Source organism: Oncorhynchus keta, chromosome 18 (genome assembly GCF_023373465.1).
Source record: "Oncorhynchus keta strain PuntledgeMale-10-30-2019 chromosome 18, Oket_V2, whole genome shotgun sequence".
Taxonomy (NCBI): Eukaryota; Metazoa; Chordata; class Actinopteri; order Salmoniformes; family Salmonidae; genus Oncorhynchus; species Oncorhynchus keta.
The window spans coordinates 30,809,375-30,837,133 of NC_068438.1; the positions used below are offsets into that span (position 1 = coordinate 30,809,375).

The 27,759-nt window shown below is 43.6% G+C and overlaps 1 protein-coding gene and 1 long non-coding RNA gene across 2 annotated transcripts in view; one reads left to right on the forward strand and one right to left on the reverse strand.

Annotated features, from left to right (window-relative positions):
- Positions 1–865: 865 nt before the first annotated feature.
- Positions 866–27,759, reverse strand: part of LOC118397552 (eukaryotic translation initiation factor 4 gamma 1-like) — a 97,567-nt gene continuing 70,673 nt past the window's right edge. Inside the window, 13 exon segments of the mRNA XM_052467895.1 lie at positions 866–2,298; positions 4,356–4,496; positions 4,826–4,907; positions 7,399–7,542; positions 15,784–15,882; positions 16,043–16,124; positions 16,239–16,364; positions 16,540–16,712; positions 16,944–17,065; positions 17,281–17,540; positions 18,839–18,956; positions 19,049–19,172; positions 19,541–19,837. Of these exon segments, the coding sequence (XP_052323855.1) occupies positions 2,111–2,298; positions 4,356–4,496; positions 4,826–4,907; positions 7,399–7,542; positions 15,784–15,882; positions 16,043–16,124; positions 16,239–16,364; positions 16,540–16,712; positions 16,944–17,065; positions 17,281–17,540; positions 18,839–18,956; positions 19,049–19,172; positions 19,541–19,837 (1,956 nt within the window). The 3' untranslated portion in view covers positions 866–2,110.
- On the forward strand, positions 13,504–15,250 carry LOC127908733 (uncharacterized). Its single transcript, XR_008068194.1, has 2 exons — positions 13,504–14,663; positions 14,844–15,250. It is a non-coding gene; the product is annotated as an uncharacterized LOC127908733 (long non-coding RNA).

Below are 27,759 nucleotides of genomic sequence, written 5' to 3' on the forward strand. Positions count from 1 at the left end.
ACTGTACCTGCACCTTTGACCCAGCGCAGTATGGAGGTGATCTTGTTGCCCTTGGTGGCGTTACACTGTTTACAGACAGCCTTTGCACTCAGCTCTCCCTGGAACTTGGTCTGTGGCTGCCACCTTTTCCACCTCGATTATTAGACAGACCCATTACTATGATATGAGAATGCTTGCATCGTAGCTGTTCTAATGATTGTGTTCAGTAAACCTAAAACTCAAAAACCTCTACCTATCAATATATTCTAAACTACAGCCCTATCCCATTTACCAGGTACTCCTCACAGTCAAACAGAATACAAAAGTGGAAAGGAGCCTGATTTGTGATAAAATGGAGATCAAATAGTGTGGTAAACCAGTCGTGAGGGCTAAGATGAGGAGTGCTCAGAATGCACACAAAAAGTGAATAGGTTGAGAGTTCAGGGGACCTGAAACACGTCGCTACAACCATCACAAACCTGTTACAGAGGTCAGACTATACAAATCTGTTGTGTAGGATTAAGGTCTAGTCACCTCTTCCACCCCTGATCTACACAGATGGAACTTCTGCACAAAAGAGAACAGTCAGAACATAACTCTGCAGATGGGAGAACTTTAGAAGCAAAGACAATGAAAACACACAAATGCAATTTCTCCGCGGCGGAGCCCCATAGCCATGCTCTGGTTGGGTGAGACTGACACAATGCCCAGTCGGCATCCTCATTCCACAGGACAATTAAGTTGAGTAAAGGCTTTCAGTTTCTTTGTGTGGGAAAACAGAGAGGACATGGTGGGGAGAAACAGTTTAAAATCTGACATTACTGTGAAACTACATGTAGGCTGTCAGTCCTACCCTCTGGATAAAAAACAATATATTAAAATGGTGTCTTATTTGCAATGTTCTTTATTATCTTTTCCAGTTTTAGATATGAAAAGAGGCATTCATTTTCTTAATTAAATACTTCATAAAGTAAAGCAAAAAAGTATTTACAAAATATTCAATTAAATTGTAATCAATGACTTCAGGTGGATCATTACAAGCACCTGCTAGCTGAGGAGAGAAAAATATAAATACAGAGAACTGCCACTTTGTTTCAGAAAAAAAATACATGGCATAACATTAGAATTTTTATTTTTGAAAAACAAAAAAGCAATATATTACAGAACTCTCCTGAAATGCATTTCCACTAAACGGAAGCAGAAAAAGCCTTAGGAAACGTACTGTGAATGTAATTTTATACTCTTTTGAAATTGCTTCTTTAAAGATGATTTATATATAGACCTTTCAAGTTTGAATTATGATTTTCTCTTTTTAAAAATCCACATCGTTGCAAGCCCGTTCTCCCTTTCCAGACCCACAGTTTTTGGAAGTGTAGGAAAAAAGTAACACGGGACAAATTGGGGTTGGCGAGCATGGCCATAAGGAAGCATTGTGACCCCCAGCAGCAAAAGGTCATTGTCCATTGCCCCACTGTCCCTCTCCACCAGACAGGAAGTCCACACTGTAATGTTCAAAGAAAGCGAGCTCCAGCATGTCCACTTTTCTTTATACATATTTTCTTTTATCTAAAAAAAAAGAAACACTTCAATCATCCTAAACTCAAAAAGAAAGAGCTAAATCACTGACAGAGTCGTGTAGAATCATACATTCAACATGATGGCCATCATGTCTCATTCAACAGGATATATGATGTAATCAAAAATATATATATGAGCAGCCTTTATTAGTTCGGTCTGTTGGGGATTTAATTTGTTGTTTTGCTAAACATCATGAATAGTGTTGCTACGGCAACATGACGCCTTTAAAACAAGGGATAAAACCTCAAAACACTGAAGGAAACAGCCACCCCTACAGCTTGTTGTAATGCTTATCGCTCTCGCAATTACTTTATCAATTTAGTTCAAAGACATTCGGCAGCAAAATAAACAAAAATGAAGAAAAGAAAACAGAAAACGATTGCATGTTCAATCCGTAGTAGAATCTCCTAGATTATTTTTTCCTCTTCTTTTTTTTTTTAACGCTGAAGGATTTTGTTGATTCTAACAGCCCCATGTTCCTGAATCATCAACAGGATGTTCTTTTTCCTCCTCCAGGTCTCCCCAGAGTTCAGGGGGCGCTGGTGAGCAGGTCCTAGCTGTTGTTGTCAGACTCCTCGTCCTCGGCCTCACGGAGCCAGGTGAAGAAGGCGGTGACGGACTTCAGGGCCACACCCTTACCCTGCATCTCTGCGGGGTCCTTGCTGGACTCCCACTTGTTGAAGGACTCTTCGTTGATCACGTCCTCATCATACAGCGTGTCAAAGAACATCCGCAGCAGGTCTACAAGAAAGGAGGAAGAGAGCATGTCAACAATGTAAGCAGAGGGAGACAGGATTTCAATACACAATGTGCACAAAGATAACATCTAGGATACAAATTGGTCAACCACACCCCTCGGTCAAATAAGCCCTATGGGAAAAGAGAAAGAAAAAGGCTGACATTATGAGACAAACACAGGACAAATCTGAGTCTCTTCAGCATGTAAAAAAAACCCGGGATGCACGATATATCGGTGAATATCTCAGAATCGACCGATATTAGCTAAAAATGGCAACATCGGTATGGGCTCGATGTCTTGTTTAACACCGATGTTAAATACCTATGTCAAAGCTTCCGTGCATACCGATATACCCTCGGTACATGACGTAATGACTCCACATAAATGTTTTCACTGCACGTGCAACACAGCATTCCTAACCTAGCCCACAATGTCTGCTGTGTGGATCGAGCCGTCAACAAGTCCAGCAGTCATTTGAAAGAGTAAGATAACTTCAGCGAGACAACTCAAAGAATAAATCCATTAAAGCCAAGATACTGGAATTCATTGCCCTTGATAATCAACCGTTCTCAGTCGTGGGTGATGTTGGCTTTCGTCGACTGGTCGAGCACCAGTACACACTACCAAGTGCGCTATTTTTCAGATATTGCCCTACCGGAGTTACACAGTAATAGCGTCACTATTAGCTTCACCACATACATACTTTGGAACTCCGTTTGGGTATTTGCGTGTTAAAAAATAAAGTAGCACTGTCAAAGCTGTACAAAAAAGTCTGCAAATAAGCAAGTATAAGTATTAGCTAGGTTGCCACTTGTTGTTTGCCTGTTGAAAATGAACTTCAGTTCATGAAAATAAATGGCTAGCCAGCAGTTATAAGTAGCCAGCTAGCTTCATCTGGCTAGTGAGGCTCAACCGGACTGGGGGTATGTGTTGTGAAGATAGCCACAATAAGGATTAGGCACAATAGTGGAATTTGCGGTTTGCCTTCAAAATAATAGTGTATCATTGACAGTAATGCAAAAGACAAATAGTAGAATTATGCCATACTTTTATTTTGAAGGCTAACCGCAAAGTCCACTATTGGGGCATATCTATATTGTGGATAGGTTCACATAGATGGGTCCGGCCACCATTAATCAAATAAGAACTGTCTTATAAATTAGGGTTATTTTAGATGATGACATCTAGTTTGTGTCATTTTTGAGGAAGAACATTGTTTGCATCCATGAGCTAGCTCGCTTTAAAAAAAAAAAAAACCCAGCCCTGTAGGTTCGCGAGGCAACTTTACCAGCATCATAGCATACGTATTGATGAATGGTTGTGACATGAAATACGTGTGCGCGTAATCAATGTGTAATAACCACGTAAAAAATGTATGAACGAGTTAAATTATTATGTGAAGTGCAGTCATATTCAGGTCCTGATTGGTCAAATAGTGTTATTTGAAGTGTATCTTTTTTGACACGCAAACGGTGTTCCATAGAAATCCTGGTTGAGAGTGACATGACTGACCAAATGAACAACACTGCAAGTAAGTGACTGAAATAGGTTTGATTATGTTTTACTGGCAATGGGGACACAGGTAAATGTCAACAAAATACATTTTTGGTCAGTGTGGTGTGTGTGTGTGTAACCTTTATTTAACTAGGCAAGTCAGTTAAGCCATTACAATGACGGCCCGGACGACGCTGGGCCAATTGTGCGCCGCCCTATGGGACTCCCAATCACGGCTGGATGTGATACAGCCTGGATTCGAACCAGGGACTGTAATGACAGCTCTTGCACTGAGATGCAGTGCCTCTTTTTTTTCTTTTCTTCTTTTTTTCTTGCTAACTGACATAATGTTTACACAAGTTTCATTGTGTGTTAACTATTTAACTGTACTAGAGTGCTTAAAAGGCCGGTAAAATGTTCAATATCGGTATTGTTTTTTTTGGGGCAAGGAAAATATCGGTATCCGTCAAAAATGTCATATAGGGTGCATCACAAAAAAAACTGCCAGACTTGACACAGGGAAACAGAGAGGAAAGTGACTGAAGTCATTCTGTATCTCACTCACTGGCAGGCTGCTCCATCTCCACCATGAGGGCCTGCAAGGCGTAGAGAGCCTGCAGCTCCTTCTGCTCATCCTTCAGGTACTTGTGGAGCAGCTTGGCCCTCCGGGTGATCACCTTCGCATCCAACTTGTAAGGGTTCTCACCTGCAGGCAGCGGGGGAGGGGTCAAAAACTACCTTTTGGTATTTTTTTACATTAGTCCACTATTGATACAGTCCAAAAATGTTTTGCATGTCAGCAGTCATGTTTTCAAGATATTGGACTTTCAAGAAGCAAAGTGTCACCAGCTACATTATCATGATTATGTGTTGTGTTGTGTTGGCTCGGATATGTTATTTCTACATTGTCCGTTCCAGCACGGTTAAAGCAACCATGCATCGGTACAGAGCTGCTAAGTTCACTGAAAAGAGTATTAGAGTGCAGGTTTGTCCTGATACAGTGTTGGATTGACAGGTAAAGGTAGGGTAACTCACAGATGATGGCTGACTGGCAGATGGATGTCATGACTGATCTGACAAACATGTTGGAGGACATCTGCGTCTCGTCCAGGTTAGCCTAAAGAGGGGAGGCACAGTCACAACACATATCAGTGGGGTTGAGCAGTGGGATATACAACAAGGACCAATAGGACTAATGGGGATATATATACAGTGCATTCAGAAAGTATTCAGACTCCTTTCCGTTATCCTTATTTTGTTACGTTACAGCCTTATTCTAAAATGGATTATATATATATATATATATATTTAGCAATCTACACACAATACCCCATAATGACGAAGCAAAAACAGAAATATCTTATTTACATAAGTATTCAGACCCTTTGCTATGAGACTCAAATTGAACTCAGGTGCATCCCGTTTCCATTGATCATCCTTGAGATGTTTCTACAACTTGATTTGAGTCCAACTGTGGTAAGTAAATTCAATTGATGGGACATGATTTGGAAAGGCACACACCTGTCTATATAAGGTCCCACAGTAAAATCCAAGACATGAGGTCGAAGGAATTGTGCATAGAGCACCAATACAGGATTGTGTCGAGGCACAGATCTGGAAGTTTACCAAAACGTTTCTGCAGCATTGATTACTCCCCAAGAACACAATGGCCTCCATCATTCTTAAATGGAAGAAGTTTGGAACCACCAAGACTCGAACGTCTCTGGATAGACCCGAAATAGCTGAGCAGCGACACTCCCCATCCAACCTGACAGAGCACTGAGAGGATCTGCAGAGAAGAACGGGAGAAACTTCCCAAATACATGTGTGCTAAGCTTGTAGCATCATACCCCAAAAGATCTGAGGCTGTAATCACTGCCAAAGTGATTACAGTACCAGTCAAAAATTTGGACACACCGACTCATTCAAGGGTTTTTCTATATTTTTAAGGAAAATAATAGTTTTTGAATAATAGTGAAGACATTAAAACTATGAAATAACACATGTGGAATCATGTAGTAATCAAAAGAAAAGTGTTAAACAATTCAAAATATATTTTATATTTGAGATTCTTCAAAGTAGCCACCCATTGCCTTGACAGCTTTGCACATGCTAGGCATTCTCTCAACCAGATTCATCTGGAATGCTTTTCCAACAGTCTTGAAGGAGTCCCACATATGCTGAGCACTTGTTGGCTGCTTTTCCTTCACTCCGCGATCCAACTCATCCCAAATCATCTCAATTGGGTTAAAGTCAGGGGATGGTGGAGGCCAGGTCATCTGATGCAGCACTCCATCACTCTCCTTCTTGGTCAAATAGCCCTTACACAGCCTGGAGGTGTGTTGGGTCATTGTCCTTTGAAAAACAAATGGAAGTCCCACAAAGCGGAATCCAGATGGGATTGAGGATTGAGTATCGCTGCAGAGTCCTGTGGAAGCCATGCTGGTTAAGTGTGCCTTGAATTCTAAATAAATCACTGTGTGTCATCAGTAAAGCACCATCACACCTCCTCCTCCATGCTTCACGATGGGAACCACACATGCTGAGATCATCCGTTCACCTACTCTGTGTCTCACAAAGACATGGTGGTTGGAACAGAAATCTCACATTTGGACTCATCAGACCAAAGGAAAGATTTCCAACAGTCTAATGTCCAATGCTTGTGTTTCTTGGCCCAAGCAAGTCTCTTCTTATTGGTGTCATTTAGTTGTGTTTTTTTTGCAGCAATTTGACCATGAAGGACTGATTTCACTCAGTCTCCTCTGAACAGTTGATGTTGAGATGTGTCTGTCACTTGAACTCTGTGAAGCATTTATTTGGGCTGCAATTTCTGAGGCTGGTAAATTTAATGAACTTATTCTCTGCAGCAGAGGTAAATCTGGCTTTCCTTTCCTGTGGCGGTCTTCACGAGATCAAGATGGTTTATGCGACTGCACTTGAAGAAACATAGAAATTTCTTGACATTGACTGACCTTCTTGTCTTAAAGTAATGATGGACTGTCGTTTCTCTTTGCTTATTTGAGCTGTTCTTGCCATAATGTGGACTTGGTCGTTTACCAAATAGGGCTGATTGGTTCAAACGCATTAAGTAAAGAAAGAAATTCCACCAAGTAGCTTCTATGAAGCTGGGAAAGAGAATGCAAAGAGTGTGCAAAGCTTTCATAATGGCAAAGGATGGCTACTTTGAAGAATCTCAAATATAAAATACATTATCATTTGTTAAACACTTTTTTGCATACTACATGATTCCATATCTGTTAATTCATAGTTTTGATGTCTTCACTATTATTCTACAACGTAGAAAATAGTAAAAAAAAAAACTTGAATGAGTCGGTGTGTCCAAACCATTGACTGGTACTGTATGTAAAAGTGATATTGAATACATTTTACATTGAATGTGCAACAAATATTTATGTTCTTTGTCATTATGGGGTATTGTGTGTAGATTGAGGGGGCAAACTATTTAATACATTTTAGAATAAGGTTGTAACGTAACAAAATGTGGAAAAAATCCAGGGGTCTGAATACTTTCCGAATGCACCGTTAACAAAAGCAAACCAAAATATTAATTGGGTGAGTGGACACACTCTCCCTCTCACACGTCATACCTCGACCCAATCATAGATCCTCTGGTTGTCAGCCTTGTCCTGTATGAGTCTGTCCAGCTGTTTGTTCAGCTCCTCTGAGCTCAGCTCTTTCTTACTGCTCTTCTCTGTCTCATCTCCTCCTTCTCCCAGGGTGAACTCCACATTCTGCATTCAGAGGGAACACACAGCAAGAGAGTGAAACCTCCCATCATTACTGTTAAGGGCTTTCCAGACAGGAGGCGATGGGGCGGAAAGTTTGCCAAAATAGAGCAGATTCCCATTTTCTCTGCTTCGGCTGAGTATCTTTCAAGTGCACGAGCACCGCAGATCGCTCTGCCTAGGATAATGTCGCTTGCCTAGCTCAAATGAAAATCAACGGGCAACTCTGCTGCCGCTTCCTGTCTGGAAAGCCCTTAAAACTTAAGGCTAGGGGACACTATTTTCACATACGGATAAAAAGTGTGCCCAAAGTAAACTCAGGCCCAGAAGCTAGGATATGCATATAGATTGGTAGATTGGGATAGAAAACACTAAGGTTTTTAAAACTTAAAATTATGTCTGTGAGTATAACATTTTTTTATTTGACAGGAAAAACCCAGAGGACAAAACATCCAGGAAAATAATTGTTTGAGGTCACTTTCTTTTCAATGGGTTTTCTATGTGGATCTAGATTTCTAAGGCCCTTACTTGCCGTTCCTATCGCTTCCACTAGATGTCAATAGTCTTTAGAAATTGGTTGATGTTTTTCCTTTGAGTAATGAAGAAGTAGGGCTGTTCAGAACGAGGGTCGAGTCTAGTGTACTGTTGTGGTTGGGGCGGCCGACCTGAAAGCCCGCTCCACTTTGTTTTCGTCCGGTATTGAACACAGTTTATCCCGTTTTAAATTTGATAGATTATTTATATTTAAAAAAAACCTAAAGTTGGATTAGGAAAGTTGTTTGGATCAAGTTTACAGATAACTATATGAGATACTTTGTAGTCATGTTGCGCGAGTTGGAACCGGTGTTTTTCTGGATCAAACACGCCAAATAAATTGACATTTTGGAAATATAACGACAGAATTTATCGAACAAAAGGACCATTTGTGATGTTTAATGGACATATTGGAGTGCCAACAGAAGATCTTCAAAGGTAATGCATGAATTCTATCGTTATTTCTGACTTGCGGGTTGAAAAGTGATTTTCATGTGTTTGTTTGATGGGGTGCTGTCCTCAGATAATAGCATGGTTTGCTTTCACCGTAAAGCCTTTTTGAAATCGGACACTGTGGCTGTATTAACAAGAAGTACATCTTAAAACCGATGTATAACACTTGTATGAGTTATGCTATTTCACTGGGTGTTGTCAAATCGGATTGGCGCGAGAAGGGATCACTAAGAAGTTAAAGCACCTTGGGACAACTGTTGATGCAAGTAAAACTATATAAACACATTTGATTGCAATTTGATAGATTGATCTAAAGGTAGCCTCAGCGATATGACGTAGATGCAAAGTAAACAGCAGTGGGTCAATTTCCGCAACTAAAGTGTGTTAAAGTGTGAGGCTCAACTTCAGCTGTTTTGGTCCTCTGGCTGTAAGAGCGTGAAGCGAATCCGTGCACAAATACTGTGACTGTAACTTGCTTATCTCGATATCTGCAGTGCTGCTCGTGGCAAAGTAATTTAGCTGAGTCCACCTTCAATAATTGACTATTATTTCATATTTGTCTCTTAGTTCAAAAAGGGGCAATACTATATGGTGAATCTGCTTTCAACCCCTACAGGGTCCAAGATGGCTTAGCAGTCGAACGTCTTGTCGTGTATTGTCCCTTGTATATATCGTTTTTTATATTTTTTAAACATAAATATTTTTACTTTACATATTTTTTCCCCGCATATCTTTTAATTTTTTTTGTTAAACCTCAACTTCTAAATACTCTCCTGCAACCCGCCTCACCCAATGTAGCTATTTTCTTCTAAAGTACTTATATCTACTTTGGATCCGGAACCCCTCAACTGAAGCTAGCCAGCTAACTACCAGCTATCAGGCAGCAAACCATTGCTAGCGGTCTTCAGCTAACCGGTCATCAGCTAACCTTTAGCTCGGAAAGCTCTCGCCAGTTCGAACAACGCGACTCGAACCAGAGCATAACGGACCTATTCTTTTTTATCCCCGGATTCCCACCGGATTCCCACCGCAAACGGAACATTGTCAGCTGGATTCTTCACAACTAGCTATCTAGCTAACCGCAACCCCGGATGATTACTTTTGGCTAGCGTTTCCACCCACTTAGCTTGAAGCTAGCCCAGCCAGAGCTCCTGTGCTACCACCGAAGCATACTCCTGGGCTACAATATCCGGACCCTCGACCGGTCTATCGATGTCACCGCATGAAGAGGAATAAACAGACTCACCCCATCGCGACGTCCTTGCTTGCTAATTCGGCCTGCTAACTGCTAGCTTGTTTAGCCCCGGTCCGCTAACTGCTACCTTGTTTAGCCCTGGCCTACTAACTGTTAGCTTGTTAGCACAGGCCTGCTAACCGTCTGAATCGCCACGTCCCAAACACTCACTGGACCCATATTTACTTTCTCTTTTGAATTTTTTATTTGTTTATACCTTCCGGTAACCTGCCTCACCCAATGTGATTCGGAATCGCCACTATTTTTAGAACACACTCAAGAACCTCCAGAAGCTAACCAGCTAACTAGCTACAAGCTATTTAGTCATTGTCAGCCACTGCTAACTGTTTTTAACCTGGATAACACTCGCCAGTCCAGCTTCCCTGCCCCATCCACCGCTGCCCCCCTGGACACTGATCACTTGGCTACATAGCTGATGCATGCTAGACTGTCCATTAATCACGGTACTCCATTCTGCTTGTTTATGTTTTACCTGTCGGCCCCAGCCGCACTCAGGCTCTGTGTGTAGTTAATCCGACCCCCCCTGCCTAGCCTACGCCATTTTCTTGCTGTTGTTGTGCTAGCTGATTAGCTGTTGTTGTCTCACCTACTGTTTTAGCTACTGTTTTAGCTAGCTCTCCCAATTCAACACCTGTGATTACTGTATGTCTCTCTCAAATGTCAATATGCCTTGTATACTGTTGTTCAGGTTAGTTATCATTGTTTTATCATTGTTTTAGTTTACAATGGAGCCCCTAGATCCACTCTTCATACCCCTGATACCTCCTTTGTCCCACCTCCCACACATGAGGTGACCTCACCCATTACAACCAGCATGTCCAGAGATACAACCTCTCTCATCATCACCCAGTGCCTGGGCTTACCTCCACTGTACCCGCACCCCACCATACCCCTGTCTGCGCATTATGCCCTGAATATATTCTACCATGCCCAGAAATCTGCTCCTTTCATTCTCTGTCCCCAACGCTCTAGGCGACCAGTTTTGATAGCCTTTAGCCGCACCCTCATACTACTCCTCCTCTGTTCCGCGGGTGATGTGGAGGTAAACCCAGGCCCTGCATGTCCCCAGGCACCCTCATTTGTTGACTTCTGTGATCGAAAAGCCATGGTTCCATGCATGTCAACATCAGAAGCCTCCTCCCTAAGTTTGTTTTACTCACTGCTTTAGCACACTCTGCTAACCCTGATGTCCTTGCCGTGTCTGAATCCTGGCTCAGGAAGGCCACCAAAAATTCTGAGATTTCCATACCCAACTATAACATCTTCCGTCAAGATAGAACTGCCAAAGGGGGAGGAGTTGCAGTCTACTGCAGAGATAGCCTGCAAAGTAATGTCATACTTTCCAGGTCCATACCCAAACAGTTCGAACTACTAATCTTGAAAATTACTCTCTCCAGAAATAAGTCTCTCACTGTTGCCGCCTGCTTACCGACCCCCCCCTCAGCTCCCAGCTGTGCCCTGGACACCATTTGTGAATTGATTGCCCCCCATCTAGCTTCAGAGTTTGTTCTGTTAGGTGACCTAAACTGGGATATGCGTAACACCCCTGCAGTCCTACAATCTAAGCTAGATGCCCTCAATCTCACACAAATCATCAAGGAACCCACCAGGTACAACCCTAAATCTGTAAACAAGGTCACCCTCATAGACATCATCCTGACCAACTGGCCCTCCAAATACACCTCTGATGTCTTCAACCAGGATCTCAGCGATCACGGCCTCATTGCCTGTATCCGCTACGGAGCCGCAGTCAAACGACCACCCCTCATCACTGTCAAACGCTCCCTAAAACACTTCTCGGAACAGGCCTTTCTAATCGACCTGGCCCGGGTATCCTGGAAGGACATTGACCTCATCCCGTCAGTTGAGGATGCCTGGTCATTCTTTAAAAGTAACTTCCTCACCATTTTAGATAAGCATGCTCCGTTCAAAAAATGCAGAACTAAGAACAGATATAGCCCGTGGTTCACTCCAGACCTGACTGCCCTCGACCAGCACAAAAACATCCTGTGGTGGACTGCAATAGCATCGAACAGTCCCCGCAATATGCAACTGTTCAGGGAAGTCAGGAACCAATACACGCAGTCAGTCAGGAAAGCTAAGGCCAGCTTCTTCAGGCAAAGTTTGCATCCTGTAGCTCCAACTCCAAAAAGTTCGGGGACACTGAAGTCCATGGAGAACAAGAGCACCTCCTCCCAGCTGCCCACTGCACTGAGGCTAGGTAACACGGTCACCACCGATAAATCCATGATTATCGAAAACTTCAACAAGCATTTCTCAACGGCTGGCCATGCCTTCCGCCTGGCTACTCCAACCTCGGCCAACAGCCCCCCGCAGCTACTCACCCAAGCCTCTCCAGGTTCTCCTTTACCCAAATCCAGATAGCAGATGTTCTGAAAGAGCTGCAAAACATGGACCCGTACAAATCAGCTGGGCTTGACAATCTGGACCCTCTATTTCTGAAACTATCTGCCGGCATTGTCGCAACCCCTATTACCAGCCTGTTCAACCTCTCTTTCATATCATCTGAGATCCCCAAGGACTGAAAAGCTGCCGCAGTCATCCCCCTCTTCAAAGGGGGAGACACCCAAACTGTTACAGACCATCCTGCCCTGTCTATCTAAGGTCTTCGAAAGCCAAGTCAACAAACAGGTCACTGACCATCTCGAATCCCACCGTACCTTCTCCGCTGTGCAATCTGGTTTCCGAGCCGGTCACGGGTGCACCTCAGCCACGCTCAAGGTACTAAACGATATCATAACCGCCATCGATAAAAGACAGTACTGTGCAGCCGTCTTCATCGACCTTGCCAAGGCTTTCGACTCGGTCAATCACCATATTCTTATCGGCAGACTCGGTAGCCTCGGTTTTTCGGAAGACTGCCTTGCCTGGTTCACCAATTACTTTGCAGACAGAGTTCAGTGTGTCAAATCGGAGGGCATGCTGTCCGGTCCTCTGGAAGTCTCTACGGGGGTGCCACAGAGTTCAATCCTCGGGCCGACTCTTTTTTCTGTATATATCAATGATGTTGCTCTTGCTGCGGGCGATTCCCTGATCCACCTCTACGCAGACGCCACCATTCTATATACTTCCGGCCCGTCCTTGGACACTGTGCTATCTAACCTCCAAACGAGCTTCAATGCCATACAACACTCCTTCCGTGGCCTCCAACTGCTCTTAAACGCTAGTAAAACCAAATGCATGCTTTTCAACCGTTCGCTGCCTGCACCCGCACGCCTGACCAGCATCACCACCCTGGATGGTTCCAACCTTGAATATGTGGACATCTATAAGTACCTAGGTGTCTGGCTAGACTGTAAACTCTCCTTCCAGACTCATATCAAACATCTCCAATCGAAAATCAAATCAAGAGTCGGCTTTCTATTCCGCAACAAAGCCTCCTTCACTCACGCCGCCAAACTCACCCTAGTAAAACTGACTATCCTACCGATCCTCGACTTCGGCGATGTCATCTACAAAATTGCTTCCAACACTCTACTCAGCAAACTGGATGCAGTTTATCACAGTGCCATCCGTTTTGTCACTAAAGCACCTTATACCACCCACCACTGCAACTTGTACGCTCTAGTCGGCTGGCCCTCGCTACATATTCCTCGCCAGACCCACTGGCTCCAGGTCATCTACAAGTCCATGCTAGGTAAAGCTCCGCCTTATCTCAGTTCACTGGTCACGATGGCAACACCCATCCGTAGCACGCACTCCAGCAGGTGTATCTCAATGATCATCCCTAAAGCCAACACCTCATTTGGCCGCCTTTCGTTCCAGTTCTCTGCTACCTGTGACTGGAACGAATTGCAAAAATCGCTGAAGTTGGAGACTTTTATCTCCCTCACCAACTTCAAACATCTGCTATCTGAGCAGCTAACCCAGTGGTCACCAAACTACGGCCCGCGGGCCGGATACGGCCCGTCAGCACATTTGGCCCGGCCCTCTGAACAATACCAGAGACGCTATCGAATTCTTTTCCTATTTGGCCTCCAGAAAAAAAATCCTAGGCCCGGCCCTGTCAAAGAGAGAACGGAATAATGGCGAAAAGGTTAGGTAAGAGAAAAATTGATTCAGAATGCAGGGTATTTAACCTGCAGTGGACAAACAATTATTTTTTTGTTAATTAACGCATTTCTTCATTTAAAAGACAAAACGGTCCCAGAGCTGATCGACCCAGAATGGAAATGGCACCTCGCATTTTTAACAGACGTGACAGAAATACTTAACAGCCTTAACTTGCAGCTACAAGGCGAGGGGAAACTCATTTGCGACATGTATTCACACATAAAAGCATTTGAGGTGAAATTAGCGCTGCTTTTGGAACAAGTGAAAAAGCGCAACTTCGTCCATCTTCCTGCTACCCAAAACCTGTCGACAGAGAACCCAGCGGTCCCGTTCCGAGCTGAAAAGTGCGTGGAAGCACTGGAAATGCTGAAGGCGGAGTTCGGTGTGCGATTCAGTGAACTACATGTTCATGCAAAAGAAATCCGTCTTTTTCAGAACCCCTTTGTTGCCGACATTGATGAAGCCCAGCCTTCATATCAGTTTGAGTTGGCTGAGTTACAGAACTGTGATGTTCTGAAAGACGCATTCAAGCCCAACAGTCTCATTGACTTCTATGCCGCCCTCCCAAACGACACATATCCAAACATCAAAAACACGCAATGAAAATGTCCACAGTTTTTGGCAGCACGTATATCTGCGAGAAAACCTTTTCTCGCATGAAACTGCTGAAAACCCCGATGAGATCAAGATTGACAGATGAACATTTGCATCAGTGCTTGAGACTGGCTGTAACTAGAATGGAACCTGATATTCAACTTCTCACCAGCCAGATGCAGGCCCACAGTTCACACTGATGAACATACATAGATAGGTAAGCTCACTTTTCTGACTTGAATGAGTCATTCTGAGCATAAACAAATATAATCATAATAAAATCTACTGGGATAAAATCCATCTTTACAACCATACTGGTAGTGAAATGTATTGTGCTGTGTAGGTGCTGTATCACTTAGTTCAGTTTCTCAACCTGCTTCTTTTGTGGTTTTCACAGGGAAGTTGATGAGAGAGAGCTGCAAACAGCGGTGTCTACAAGCCTACTGGAACCTACAAAAGGATTATAAGGAAGGAACACAAGAACTTTAAGAGACTGCTCATATGTGTCAGAGAGATTCTGCTCTGACAACTGAGCTGAACTTTTATCTGTTAAGATTGTGCATGGCACGACAGAAAGTTAATGTTCCATGGCTTTTTTTTCTATGAAGAACCCAGAGAGAGTTATTTAGTTATTATTTATTTCCTGTTTTTTCTGTGAAGAACTCAGAGAGGGTTATTTAGTTATTATTTATTTCATTAATAGTGTTATTATTTGTTTCCTGACTTTTTTTCTGTAAAGAACCTGGAAAGGGTTATTTGGTTATGTGTGGCTTTCTGGAAAACAATACATTTTTTAAGCTCCCCTACGATCGTCACACTTTTTCTGTTACAAACTGACACCGGCCCCCCATCAGAGAAGGGAAAAGTTATGTGGCCCTCACAGGAAAAAGTTTGGGGACCCCTGAGCTAACCGATCGCTGCAGCTGTACATAGTCTATCGGCAAATAGCCCACCCATTTTTACCTACCTCATCCCCATACTGTTTTTATTTATTTACTTTTCTGCTCTTTTGCACACCAATATCTCTACCTGTACATGACCATCTGATCATTTATCACTCCAGTGTTAATCTGCAAAATTGTAATTATTCGCCTACCTCATGCCTTTTGCACACAATGTATATAGACTCCACTTTTTTCCCCCTTCCTATTGTGTTATTGACTTGTTAATTGTTTACTCCATGTGTAACTCTGTGTTGTCTGCTCACACTGCTATGCTTTATCTTGGCCAGGTCGCAGTTGCAAATGAGAACTTGTTCTCAACTAGCCTACCTGGTTAAATAAAAGTGAAGGTGAAATAAAACATTTAAAAAAGGGTCATGACCTCCGACCTCTTACCTTTTCTGTCACAAACTTGTTGACGTCCTCGTCCTCAGGCAGAAAGTCTTTCCAGCTAAGCCCCGCCTCCCTCCACATGGCGCCTGCCTTTTTATGGCTCTGAAGTAGCGGATACAGGTGGTTCCATTAAAAACACTTTGGATCCACAAACATGACATTTGCATAGAATTCAAACATCAAAAGGTCTTCTAGACGTCTGGACAGATATGAAAACATAAAGCACTATCTCCTTCACAGGTTGGGTAGAGAGAGAACATACCATTCCTTTGCAGAGTAAGGTGAGGATCTGGACCAGCAGAACTCCAGCCGCCCCCTGAGGAACCAGGGGCTTGGATATCTCCCTACAGGGTCATAGGTCAAAAAAGGGTCAGTAGGTCACATCTTAATATAGAGGATACTGACTGATTAAATAGATTTATTATTATTAGAGGCCTAGAATGAAGCCTGGGACTGACTTGAAGAGCTGTCCCATGGGGATGCCTCCTTCGTGAAGCATAGGGGTGATAAGCTCAGCCAGGTAGAGCCAGATGTGGGGGACGTCTATGGCCATGTCCTCCGCCACCTCCAGTATCTCCTGAAGCCTGTTGACACACACCAAATCACTCAGATTTATCAGATAGACTATCTAGAAAAGAAAAAGGTCAATATACTAGTGATCCACTATAACCTTTTCCACATATTCAATGTTTCACAACTCATTTGTGTATAGTGCTGTTCCACGGGCAGAAAACACAAACTCTCTCTGAGGTGACTGACCCTCTGTAGTACTGCTCTTTGGGCAGGGTCCCTGCCTTGTACAGCTGGTGTAGCAGCAGGCCCATGCGTTCTCTGACGATGGGGCTGCGCTCCAGAGTGGACTCTAGACCACTCCGTACAAATACAAAGAGCAGCGGGGTGCTGTTCATCTCCACTACACACTGCAGCGCCTCCTACAGCGCAGGAGGGGAAACAGGATTCAAAGGTTAGTTTTACTCCTCTAAAGTAGGGCAGTGTTTCAATAATAAAAACATAAAAATAACCTGTTTTGTTGTACATCATTTACATGGAAAGCCATTTTCAATTACCACCATGTGGCCAACTAGCTACAGTATGTATCATATCTGTGTGTGGTTGATATGTAGGTCTCTCCAATGATCTGCATGGGTATAAATGTGATGTACCTTCATGTCGTTGATGTGTAGGTACTCCTCTATGATAGCTGTGGACTTCTTTTCCAGCATTTCTTCACTCAAGGCAGGTTTGTTCTGGGCAGGAGGGGGGGTCAGAGTAGCTTCCCTCTTCACTGTGGCCCAAACAGAGAGAGAAAGTCACATACAAATGTCTCCCTGAGAAATCCTTGCCTTTAAAAACATTGCAAATTCCCCATAAAGGTCCCTGAATTGGTTAACATAGCACCAACTCTCTGCCTTTCCCAATCCCTTTAAACTCCTGGTCACTCCTGCCAGCAGTACTGTAAGCCTGACAGAAAGTATGCTGTGTGTATTCTTTGTTTTGTACCATTGTCTTTGCTCCTGGCTCGGTCTCTGCTGCTCCGATCATCGGTCATGCTGGCTACACGGCGTACTGGATCAGCAGGGCCGCTGTGCTCCCTCTCTCTGCTGTGCTCCACCGTCTCCCTGCTAAAGCTCCGCTTGGTGACCGGGGGCCGGTTCCTGTCCCGGTCGTCTCGCCGGTCATCCCGCCTGTCGAAGCGGTCGTTGCTGCCACGGTCATGACGCTCGAATCTGTCGCTGCCACGGTCCCGGCTCGAGCTGTTCCTGTTTGTGTATATGGGCAGGGGGTGGGGGTAGATGCAAAGAGTCACAAGATGACCTTAATTCATCTGAACCAATCATAAACATTCTGCCCTGTGGTAGCAGTGATGTTCCATATTCAAACCGGTACCTTTGGATAATATTAATACCCCTTGACTTTTTCCACATTTTGTTACATTACAGCCTTATTCTAAAGTTTATTTAATTGTTGTTTTTTCGTCAATCTACACACAATACCCCATAATGATGAAGCAAAAACAGTTCAGAAATGTTTGCTAATTTATTAAAAATAGAAAACTGAAATATCACATTTACACAAGTATTCAGAACCTTTACTCAGTACTTTGTTAAAGCACCTTTGGCAGCCTCGAGTCTACTTGGGTATGACGCTACAAGCTTGCACACCTGTATTTTGGGATTTTCTCCCATTCTTCTCTCAGATCCTCTCAAGATCTTTCAGGTTCGATGGGGAGCGTTGCTGCTCAGCTATCTTCAGGTCTCTCCAGAGATGTTAGATCGGGTTCAAGTCCGGGCTCTGGCTGGGCCACTCAAGGAGTCAGAGACTTGTCTCGAAGCCACTCCTGCGTTGTCTTGGCTGTGTGCTTAGGGTTGTTGTCCTGTTGGAAGGTATACCTTCATCCCAGTCTGTGGTGCTGAGCGCACTGGAGCAGGTTTTCATCAAGGATCTCTGTACTTTGCTCTGTTCATCTTTCCCTCGATCCTGACTAGTCTCCCAGTCCCTGCCACTGAAAAACATCCCCACAGCATGAAGCTGCCACTACCATGCTTCACCGTAGTGATGGTGCCAGGTTTCCTCCAGACGTGACACTTGGCATTCAGCCCAAAGAGTTCAATCTTGGTTTCATCAGACCAGAAAATGTTGTTTCTCACGGTCTGAGAGTCTTCGGGTGTCTTTTGGCAAACTCCAAGCGGGCTGTCATGTGCCTTTTACTGATGAGTGGCTTCTGCCTGGCCACTACCATAAAGGCCTGATTGGTGACGTGCTGCAGAGATGGTTGTCCTTCTGGTAGGTTCTCATAGCAAAGAGTCTGAGTACTTATGTAAAAAGCGTATTTCTGCTTTTTTATTTTTAATACATTTGCAAAAAAAAAATCAAAAACCTGTTTTCGCTTAGTCATTATGGGGTATTTTGTGTAGCTTATGAGGACGATTTATTTTAAATCAATTTTAGAATGTGGCTGTAAGAAAATGTGGAAAAAGACAAGGGGTCTGAAGTCTTTCGGAAGGCACTATATGTAAAGGACAGATGTAGTCTTTTGTAACGTCCCAGTGCTGCTGACCTCTGAGGAACTCTTCTGTCCGAGTCATGTGAGGGCCCTGAGGAGGAGGGCTGCTGTGGCTGCAATGCTGAGAACCTGTTGAGGGTGCTGGTGGCTGGGCGGCCTCCTGACTCTGGGGCTATGAACACACAGAGAACACAAACACTGAATTTTTGAAGAGCCTAAGAGTAGATATTTCACAATAGTGGTTGTACTGGTAAGAGGACTTACTGGCTTCACCAGCGGGTTTGGCTCCGGTGGTGCCTCCACTGCTGCCCTTGCCCCAGCTGCCCCACATGCCCTTACCCCCGAGCTGGGGCGCCAGCAGCTGGTTGTTGAAGTCCAAAGCCCCGGGCTGCAGAGAGAATGAGAGGTTAGAAACATTATTGTTGAGGAAAGAAGACTTGCAGGATTGTTGGGGGCAAAACAGCTTGAGATCTGAAAAAGGTCTGAAGTTTTGAGTTATATAAGTGAGGAGTCAGGAATAGTATGGTAATAACTCTAAATGGAGGTTAAAGGTTAAGTGGTGTGTGCCAGACTACAGAGTGAGTGGGTTTGGTGTTTCATTTGGGAATGGTAGGGCTGATAGAACTTTACAATGGGGTTGAAGGTTAAGGAGGTGGATGATAGACTGCAAGTAGAGGGGGTTGGAGTATTTCAGTCCAAACTGAGTATGGGTCCACGGTACGTGGCTGAGAATTCACAGTATAATGTATCACTGACCTTAGTGATCTTGCTGAGTCGGCTGGTGTCGATGGGTCTGCTCTTGGTGGAGATGGGAACTGTGTTCCAGCCCTCGTCCTGGGGCTGACTCCTTTGGCCCGTCTGGGGGTGTTGGCCCCCGCGGCTCCCCTGATCTCTTCCTCCACCACCACGTCCTCCAACTCCTCCTCGGGTGTTCTGGTTGAGGAGTTGCTGCTGCACCTTGAGAACCTCCCTGTGCTCCTCCAGCTCAGCATCCTTGTGGATCTGGTCTATGGTCTTGGGGCCCTGCTCTCCTCTCCTGGGGACCCACGTGTTCTGGGAGGGGAGGCAGGGAGTGAGTTAGGGCTGTCCACGACTAAAACAAATCTTGGTCGACAGAGACGTCCTGTTCTTTCGACCAATTGATTTTTAATATATAGGCAGACACACCCTATGTGTTTGAATAAAATCAACTATATATGCACTGAGCTTGTCTGATGCTTTAAGCACACTGTTTGATTAAATAATTAAGAGACAAATGAGACAAGAAAGAGCCCGATGGTCACACTGTTACAACAAAATGACAGTGAGTGCCTGTGTGACTGGAGCACGTTGTCTCGCTCTCCTCCCTACTGTATTGAAAAGGCACCACAGCACAGGAAGTGTTTATTGGGCTGTCCATGCTGAAGTTGCTACATCATTTCAGCCATTTAGTTTCTTACTTGTTTCTGACTGAAAAGTTGTTACCGAAATCCCTAATTTGTTTCGGAAAAACATTTCCTATTCCCTCAACCCTTGCTCGCTTTACGTAAAACATGTAAGCATCGCATGCATGTGACCAATAGGACCTGACCTATAGCCCATAATAATCACATCAATATATTGGTTATAACAAACTCCAAACACAGTAACATGTGACAGCAAAATGGATGAGGATGTGAAAAAGCAACGCGCAAATGTTTACTGGTTGTTCAGGAGGGAAAGTGGAAGTCAGATCTGTGGAAGACATTTGACTTAGTTGTGGAAAATACTGGAGATCTAGATAAAGGAGGGTATAGGAGCAAGCGTTGTGTGAGTATTGTGTGCCAAACAGTTGCTGTTAAATTACATTTTTTAAAACAATTTGGAAGTGTAAAAACCAAATAAATAAGTGTACCAAAGAGTCTGTTCTAATGAGAAATAAAATATATAAAGCCTTGATTACAGCAGACTAAAAACAGTTGCATGCATTTGTGAATTGCGATGTATTTATTGTTTAGGCTAATTACTCAATGCTCCCTTTGTTATTTAATATTAAAACTTGTCTCGTATGCTATGTGATGGCATGAACGAATGAATAATTGATCGATTGATTGATACAGTAGCCCAAGTTAGTTACGGTTTTAAGACAAAACAGGACACGGTCTTAGGCCGACAGCTCGAAGGTAGTTACACAAGGATACTTATACAAAGCCTGATAATGATAACGACACTACTTATTATAATGATGATCATAATAACAATAAGGAGATCAAGAAAAATGAGGGTATAGGAGTGAGAGCAGCGTACATATTATGTGTGACAAACAGGTGCTGTTAGATCACAATATTATTTTTCTCCTGTTTGGAACAGTGTAAACACTAAATAAATGAGAAGTAATACCAGTCTGTTCTAACAGAAAAACCAATATAAAGCCTTCATTACAGCAGAGCAAAGCTTAAAAATGGCTTTATCCATCATTTTGCCATTGCATTAAGCTTGGTGCTCATGGAATCAGTAGGCTATAAACAAACACTATCTAACAGGCAACAGAAGCAGGACCTGACGTATTTCTGAAGATATATATATCAGGATGATTTATAAAGCCAGGCACATTAAACAGTTAGGCTATTGATTATAGATCCAATTAAGTTGGGGTTTCCTCTCTCGTTTCTGCTGCTGCTGCTGCCTCCGCCAATGTTCTCAATCCCAATATGCCGGTCAACTTTGCTATTATGCAGATAGCAACATAGGGAAAGGCACCAATTCTAGGGCGCACTGAAGAGTATGTTCCATAACCGCGGGCAGCGACCGTATCCAACAAAGGATAAACCTCATGTTATAAAATAGATATTATTTACTTTTTACATACTCAATTTTATATCGTTTTTAAAAAAACATACTATAACCATATACAATGTTAGTATCACATGTCTCAGAGTGATGGACTGTGCCATTCCGTGGCCTCTACAATGGATTAGTCCACTGAGACCGGAGTGAATCAGACCGGTGTCTTGCACACCCCGTTAAAAATATATTGCGACTGCTCGACTAAAGAAATCTCGGTCGACCAACAGCCTATCGACCAAACAATGGACCAGTCGACTAAATGGGGTGAGCCCTAGAGTGAGAACAGTAATATTATGGACCAAACATTGGACCAGTCGACTAAATGGGGTGAGCCCTAGAGTGAGAACAGTAATATTATGGACCAAACATTGGACCAGTCGACTAAATGGGGTGAGCCTAGAGTGAGAACAGTAATATTATGGACCAAACATTGGACCAGTCGACTAAATGGGGTGAGCCCTAGAGTGAGAACAGTAATATTATGGACCAAACATTGGACCAGTCGACTAAATGGGGTGAGCCCTAGAGTGAGAACAGTAATATTATGGACCAAACATTGGACCAGTCGACTAAATGGGGTGAGCCCTAGAGTGAGAACAGTAATATTATGGACCAAACATTGGACCAGTCGACTAAATGGGGTGAGCCTAGGTGAGAACAGTAATATTATGGACCAAACATTGGACCAGTCGACTAAATGGGGTGAGCCCTAGAGTGAGAACAGTAATATTATGGACCAAACATTATTATGGAGCCCTAGAGTGAGAACAGTAATATTATGGACCAAACATTGGACCAGTCGACTAAATGGGGTGAGCCCTAGAGTGAGAACAGTAATATTATGGACCAAACATTGGACCAGTCGACTAAATGGGGTGAGCCCTAGAGTGAGAACAGTAATATTATGGACCAAACATTGGACCAGTCGACTAAATGGGGTGAGCCCTAGAGTGAGAACAGTAATATTATGGACCAAACATTGGACCAGTCGACTAAATGGGGTGAGCCCTAGAGTGAGAACAGTAATATTATGAACAAACATATGGACCAAACAATGGACCAGTCGACTAAATGGGGTGAGCCTAGAGTGAGAACAGTAATATTATGGACCAAACATTGGACCAGTCGACTAAATGGGGTGAGCCCTAGAGTGAGAACAGTAATATTATGGACCAAACATTGGACCAGTCGACTAAATGGGGTGAGCCCTAGAGTGAGAACAGTAATATTATGGTGGAGCCCTAGAGTGAGAACAGTAATATTATGGACCAAACATTGGACCAGTCGACTAAATGGGGTGAGCCCTAGAGTGAGAACAGTAATATTATGGAGACCAACTAAATGGGGTGAGCCCTAAGTGAGAACAGTAATATTGGACCAAACATTGGACCACGACTAAATGGGGTGAGCCCTAGAGTGAGAACAGTAATATTATGGACCAAACATTGGACCAGTCGACTAAATGGGGTGAGCCCTAGAGTGAGAACAGTAATATTATGGACCAAACATTGGACCAGTCGACTAAATGGGGTGAGCCCTAGAGTGAGAACAGTAATATTATGGACCAAACATTGGACCAGTCGACTAAATGGGGTGAGCCCTAGAGTGAGAACAGTAATATTATGGACCAAACATTGGACCAGTCGACTAAATGGGGTGAGCCCTAGAGTGAGAACAGTAATATTATGGACCAAACATTGGACCAGTCGACTAAATGGGGTGAGCCCTAGAGTGAGAACAGTAATATTATGGACCAAACATTGGACCAGTCGACTGAAATGAGGGTGAGCCCTAGAGTGAGAACAGTAATATTATGGACCAAACATTGGACCAGTCGACTAAATGGGGGGCCCTAGAGTGAGAACAGTAATATTATGGACCAAACATTGGACCAGCCCTAGAGTGAGAACAGTAATATTATGGACCAAACATTGGACCAGTCGACTAAATGGGGTGAGCCTAAGTGAGAACAGTAATATTATGGACCAAACATTGACCAGACTAAATGGGGTGAGCCTAGAGTGAGAACAGTAATATTATGGACCAAACAATGGAAACTAAATGGAGCCCCAGTAATATTATGGACCAAACATTGGACCAGTCGACTAAATGGGGTGAGCCCTAGAGTGAGAACAGTAATATTATGGACCAAACAATGGACCAGTCGACTAAATGGGGTGAGCCCTAGAGTGAGAACAGTAATATTATGGACCAAACATTGGACCAGTCGACTAAATGGGGTGAGCCCTAGAGTGAGAACAGTAATATTATGGACCAAACATTGGACCAGTCGACTAAATGGGGTGAGCCCTAGAGTGAGAACAGTAATATTATGGACCAAACATTGGACCAGTCGACTAAATGGGGTGAGCCCTAGAGTGAGAACAGTAATATTATGGACCAAACAATGGACCAGTCGACTAAATGGGGTGAGCCCTAGAGTGAGAACAGTAATATTATGGACCAAACATTGGACCAGTCGACTAAATGGGGTGAGCCCTAGAGTGAGAACAGTAATATTATGGACCAGTCGACTAATATTATGGACCAAACATTGGACCAGTCGACTAAATGGGGTGAGCCCTAGAGTGAGAACAGTAATATTATGGACCAAACATTGGACCAGTCGACTAAATGGGGTGAGCCCTAGAGTGAGAACAGTAATATTATGGACCAAACATTGGACCAGTCGACTAAATGGGGTGAGCCCTAGAGTGAGAACAGTAATATTATGGACCAAACAAACATAAATGGGGTGAGCCCTAGAGTGAGAACAGTAATATTATGGACCAAACATTGGACCAGTCGACTAAATGGGGTGAGCCCTAGAGTGAGAACAGTAATATTATGGACCAAACATTGGACCAGTCGACTAAATGGGGTGAGCCCTAGAGTGAGAACAGAATTATGGTAATATAAATGGACCAAACATATTATGGACCAAACATTGGACCAGTCGACTAAATGGGGTGAGCCCTAGAGTGAGAACAGTAATATTATGGACCAAACATTGGACCAGTCGACTAAATGGGGTGAGCCCTAGAGTGAGAACAGTAATATTATGGACCAAACATTGGACCAGTCGACTAAATGGGGTGAGCCCTAGAGTGAGAACAGTAATATTATGGACCAAACATTGGACCAGTCGACTAAATGGGGTGAGCCCTAGAGTGAGAACAGTAATATTATGGACAAACATTGGAAACTAAATGGGGTGACCAGTGAGAACAGTAATATTATGGACCAAACATTGGACCAGTCGACTAAATGGGGTGAGCCCTAGAGTGAGAACAGTAATATTATGGACCAAACATTGGACCAGTCGACTAAATGGGGTGAGCCCTAGAGTGAGAACAGTAATATTATGGACCAAACATTGGACCAGTCGACTAAATGGGGTGAGCCTAGAGTGAGAACAGTAATATTATGGACCAAACATTGGACCAGTCGACTAAATGGGGTGAGCCCTAGAGTGAGAACAGTAATATTATGGACCAAACATTGGACCAGTCGACTAAATGGGGTGAGCCCTAGAGTGAGAACAGTAATATTATGGACCAAACATTGGACCAGTCGACTAAATGGGGTGAGCCCTAGAGTGAGAACAGTAATATTATGGACCAAACATTGGACCAGTCGACTAAATGGGGTGAGCCCTAGAGTGAGAACAGTAATATTATGGACCAAACATTGGACCAGTCGACTAAATGGGGTGAGCCCTAGAGTGAGAACAGTAATATTATGGACCAAACATTGGACCAGTCGACTAAATGGGGTGAGCCCTAGAGTGAGAACAGTAATATTATGGACCAAACATTGGACCAGTCGACTAAATGGGGTGAGCCCTAGAGTGAGAACAGTAATATTATGGACCAAACATTGGACCAGTCCTAAAGTGAGCCCTAGAGTGAGAACAGTAATATTATGGACCAAACATTGGACCAGTCGACTAAATGGGGTGAGCCCTAGAGTGAGAACAGTAATATTATGGACCAAACATTGGACCAGTCGACTAAATGGGGTGAGCCTAGAGTGAGAACAGTAATATTATGGACCAAACATTGGACCAGTCGACTAAATGGGGTGAGCCCTAATGTGAGAACAGTAATATTATGGACCAAACATTGACCAGTCGACTAAATGGGGTGAGCCCTAGAGTGAGAACAGTAATATTATGGACCAAACATTGGACCAGTCGACTAAATGGGGTGAGCCCTAGAGTGAGAACAGTAATATTATGGACCAAACATTGGACCAGTCGACTAAATGGGGTGAGCCCTAGAGTGAGAACAGTAATATTATGGACCAAACATTGGACCAGTCGACTAAATGGGGGAGGTGAGAACAGTAATATTATGGACCAAACCTCGACTAAATGGGGTGAGCCCTAGAGTGAGAACAGTAATATTATGGACCAAACATTGGACCAGTCGACTAAATGGGGTGAGCCCTAGAGTGAGAACAGTAATATTATGGACCAAACATTGGACCAGTCGACTAAATGGGGTGAGCCCTAGAGTGAGAACAGTATTATGGACCAAACATTATTATGGACCAAACATTGGACCAGTCGACTAAATGGGGTGAGCCCTAGAGTGAGAACAGTAATATTATGGACCAAACAAACTAAATGTGAGCCCTAGAGTGAGAACAGTAATATTATGGACCAAACATTGGACCAGTCGACTAAATGGGGTGAGCCCTAGAGTGAGAACAGTAATATTATGGACCAAACATTGGACCAGTCGACTAAATGGGGTGAGCCCTAGAGTGAGAACAGTAATATTATGGACCAAACATTGGACCAGTCGACTAAATGGGGTGAGCCCTAGAGTGAAACAGTAATATTATGGACCAAACATTGGACCAGTCGACTAAATGGGGTGAGCCCTAGAGTGAGAACAGTAATATTATGGACCAAACATTGGACCAGTCGACTAAATGGGGTGAGCCCTAGAGTGAGAACAGTAATATTATGGACCAAACATTGGACCAGTCGACTAAATGGGGTGAGCCCTAGAGTGAGAACAGTAATATTATGGACCAAACATTGGACCAGTCGACTAAATGGGGTGAGCCCTAGAGTGAGAACAGTAATATTATGGACCAAACATTGGACCAGTCGACTAAATGGGGTGAGCCCTAGAGTGAGAACAGTAATATTATGGACCAAACATTGGACCAGTCGACTAAATGGGGTGAGCCCTAGAGTGAGAACAGTAATATTATGGACCAAACATTGGACCAGTCGACTAAATGGGGTGAGCCCTAGAGTGAGAACAGTAATATTATGGACCAAACATTGGACCAGTCGACTAAATGGGGTGAGCCCTAGAGTGAGAACAGTAATATTATGGACCAAACATTGGACCAGTCGACTAAAAATAGAGTGAGAACAGGGTGAGCCCTAAAGGTGAGCCTAGAGAACAGTAATATTATGGACCAAACATTGGACCAGTCGACTAAATGGGGTGAGCCCTAGAGTGAGAACAGTAATATTATGGACCAAACATTGGACCAGTCGACTAAATGGGGTGAGCCCTAGAGTGAGAACAGTAATATTATGGACCAAACATTGGACCAGTCGACTAAATGGGGTGAGCCCTAGAGTGAGAACAGTAATATTATGGACCAAACATTGGACCAGTCGACTAAATGGGGTGAGAACAGTAATATTATGGACCAAACATTGGACCAGTCGACTAAATGGGGTGAGCCCTAAGTGAGAACAGTAATATTATGGACCAAACATTGGACCAGTCGACTAAATGGGGTGAGCCCTAGAGTGAGAACAGTAATATTATGGACCAAACATTGGACCAGTATAAATGGACCTAGAGTGAGAACATTATGGACCAAACATTGGACCAGTCGACTAAATGGGGTGAGCCTAGAGTGAGAACAGTAATATTATGGACCAAACATTGGACCAGTCGACTAAATGGGGTGAGCCCTAGAGTGAGAACAGTAATATTATGGACCAAACATTGGACCAGTCGACTAAATGGGGTGAGCCCTAGAGTGAGAACAGTAATATTATGGACCAAACAATGGACCAGTCGACTAAATGGGGTGAGCCCTAGAGTGAGAACAGTAATATTATGGACCAAACATTGGACCAGTCGACTAAATGGGGTGAGCCCTAAGTGAGAACAGTAATATTATGGACC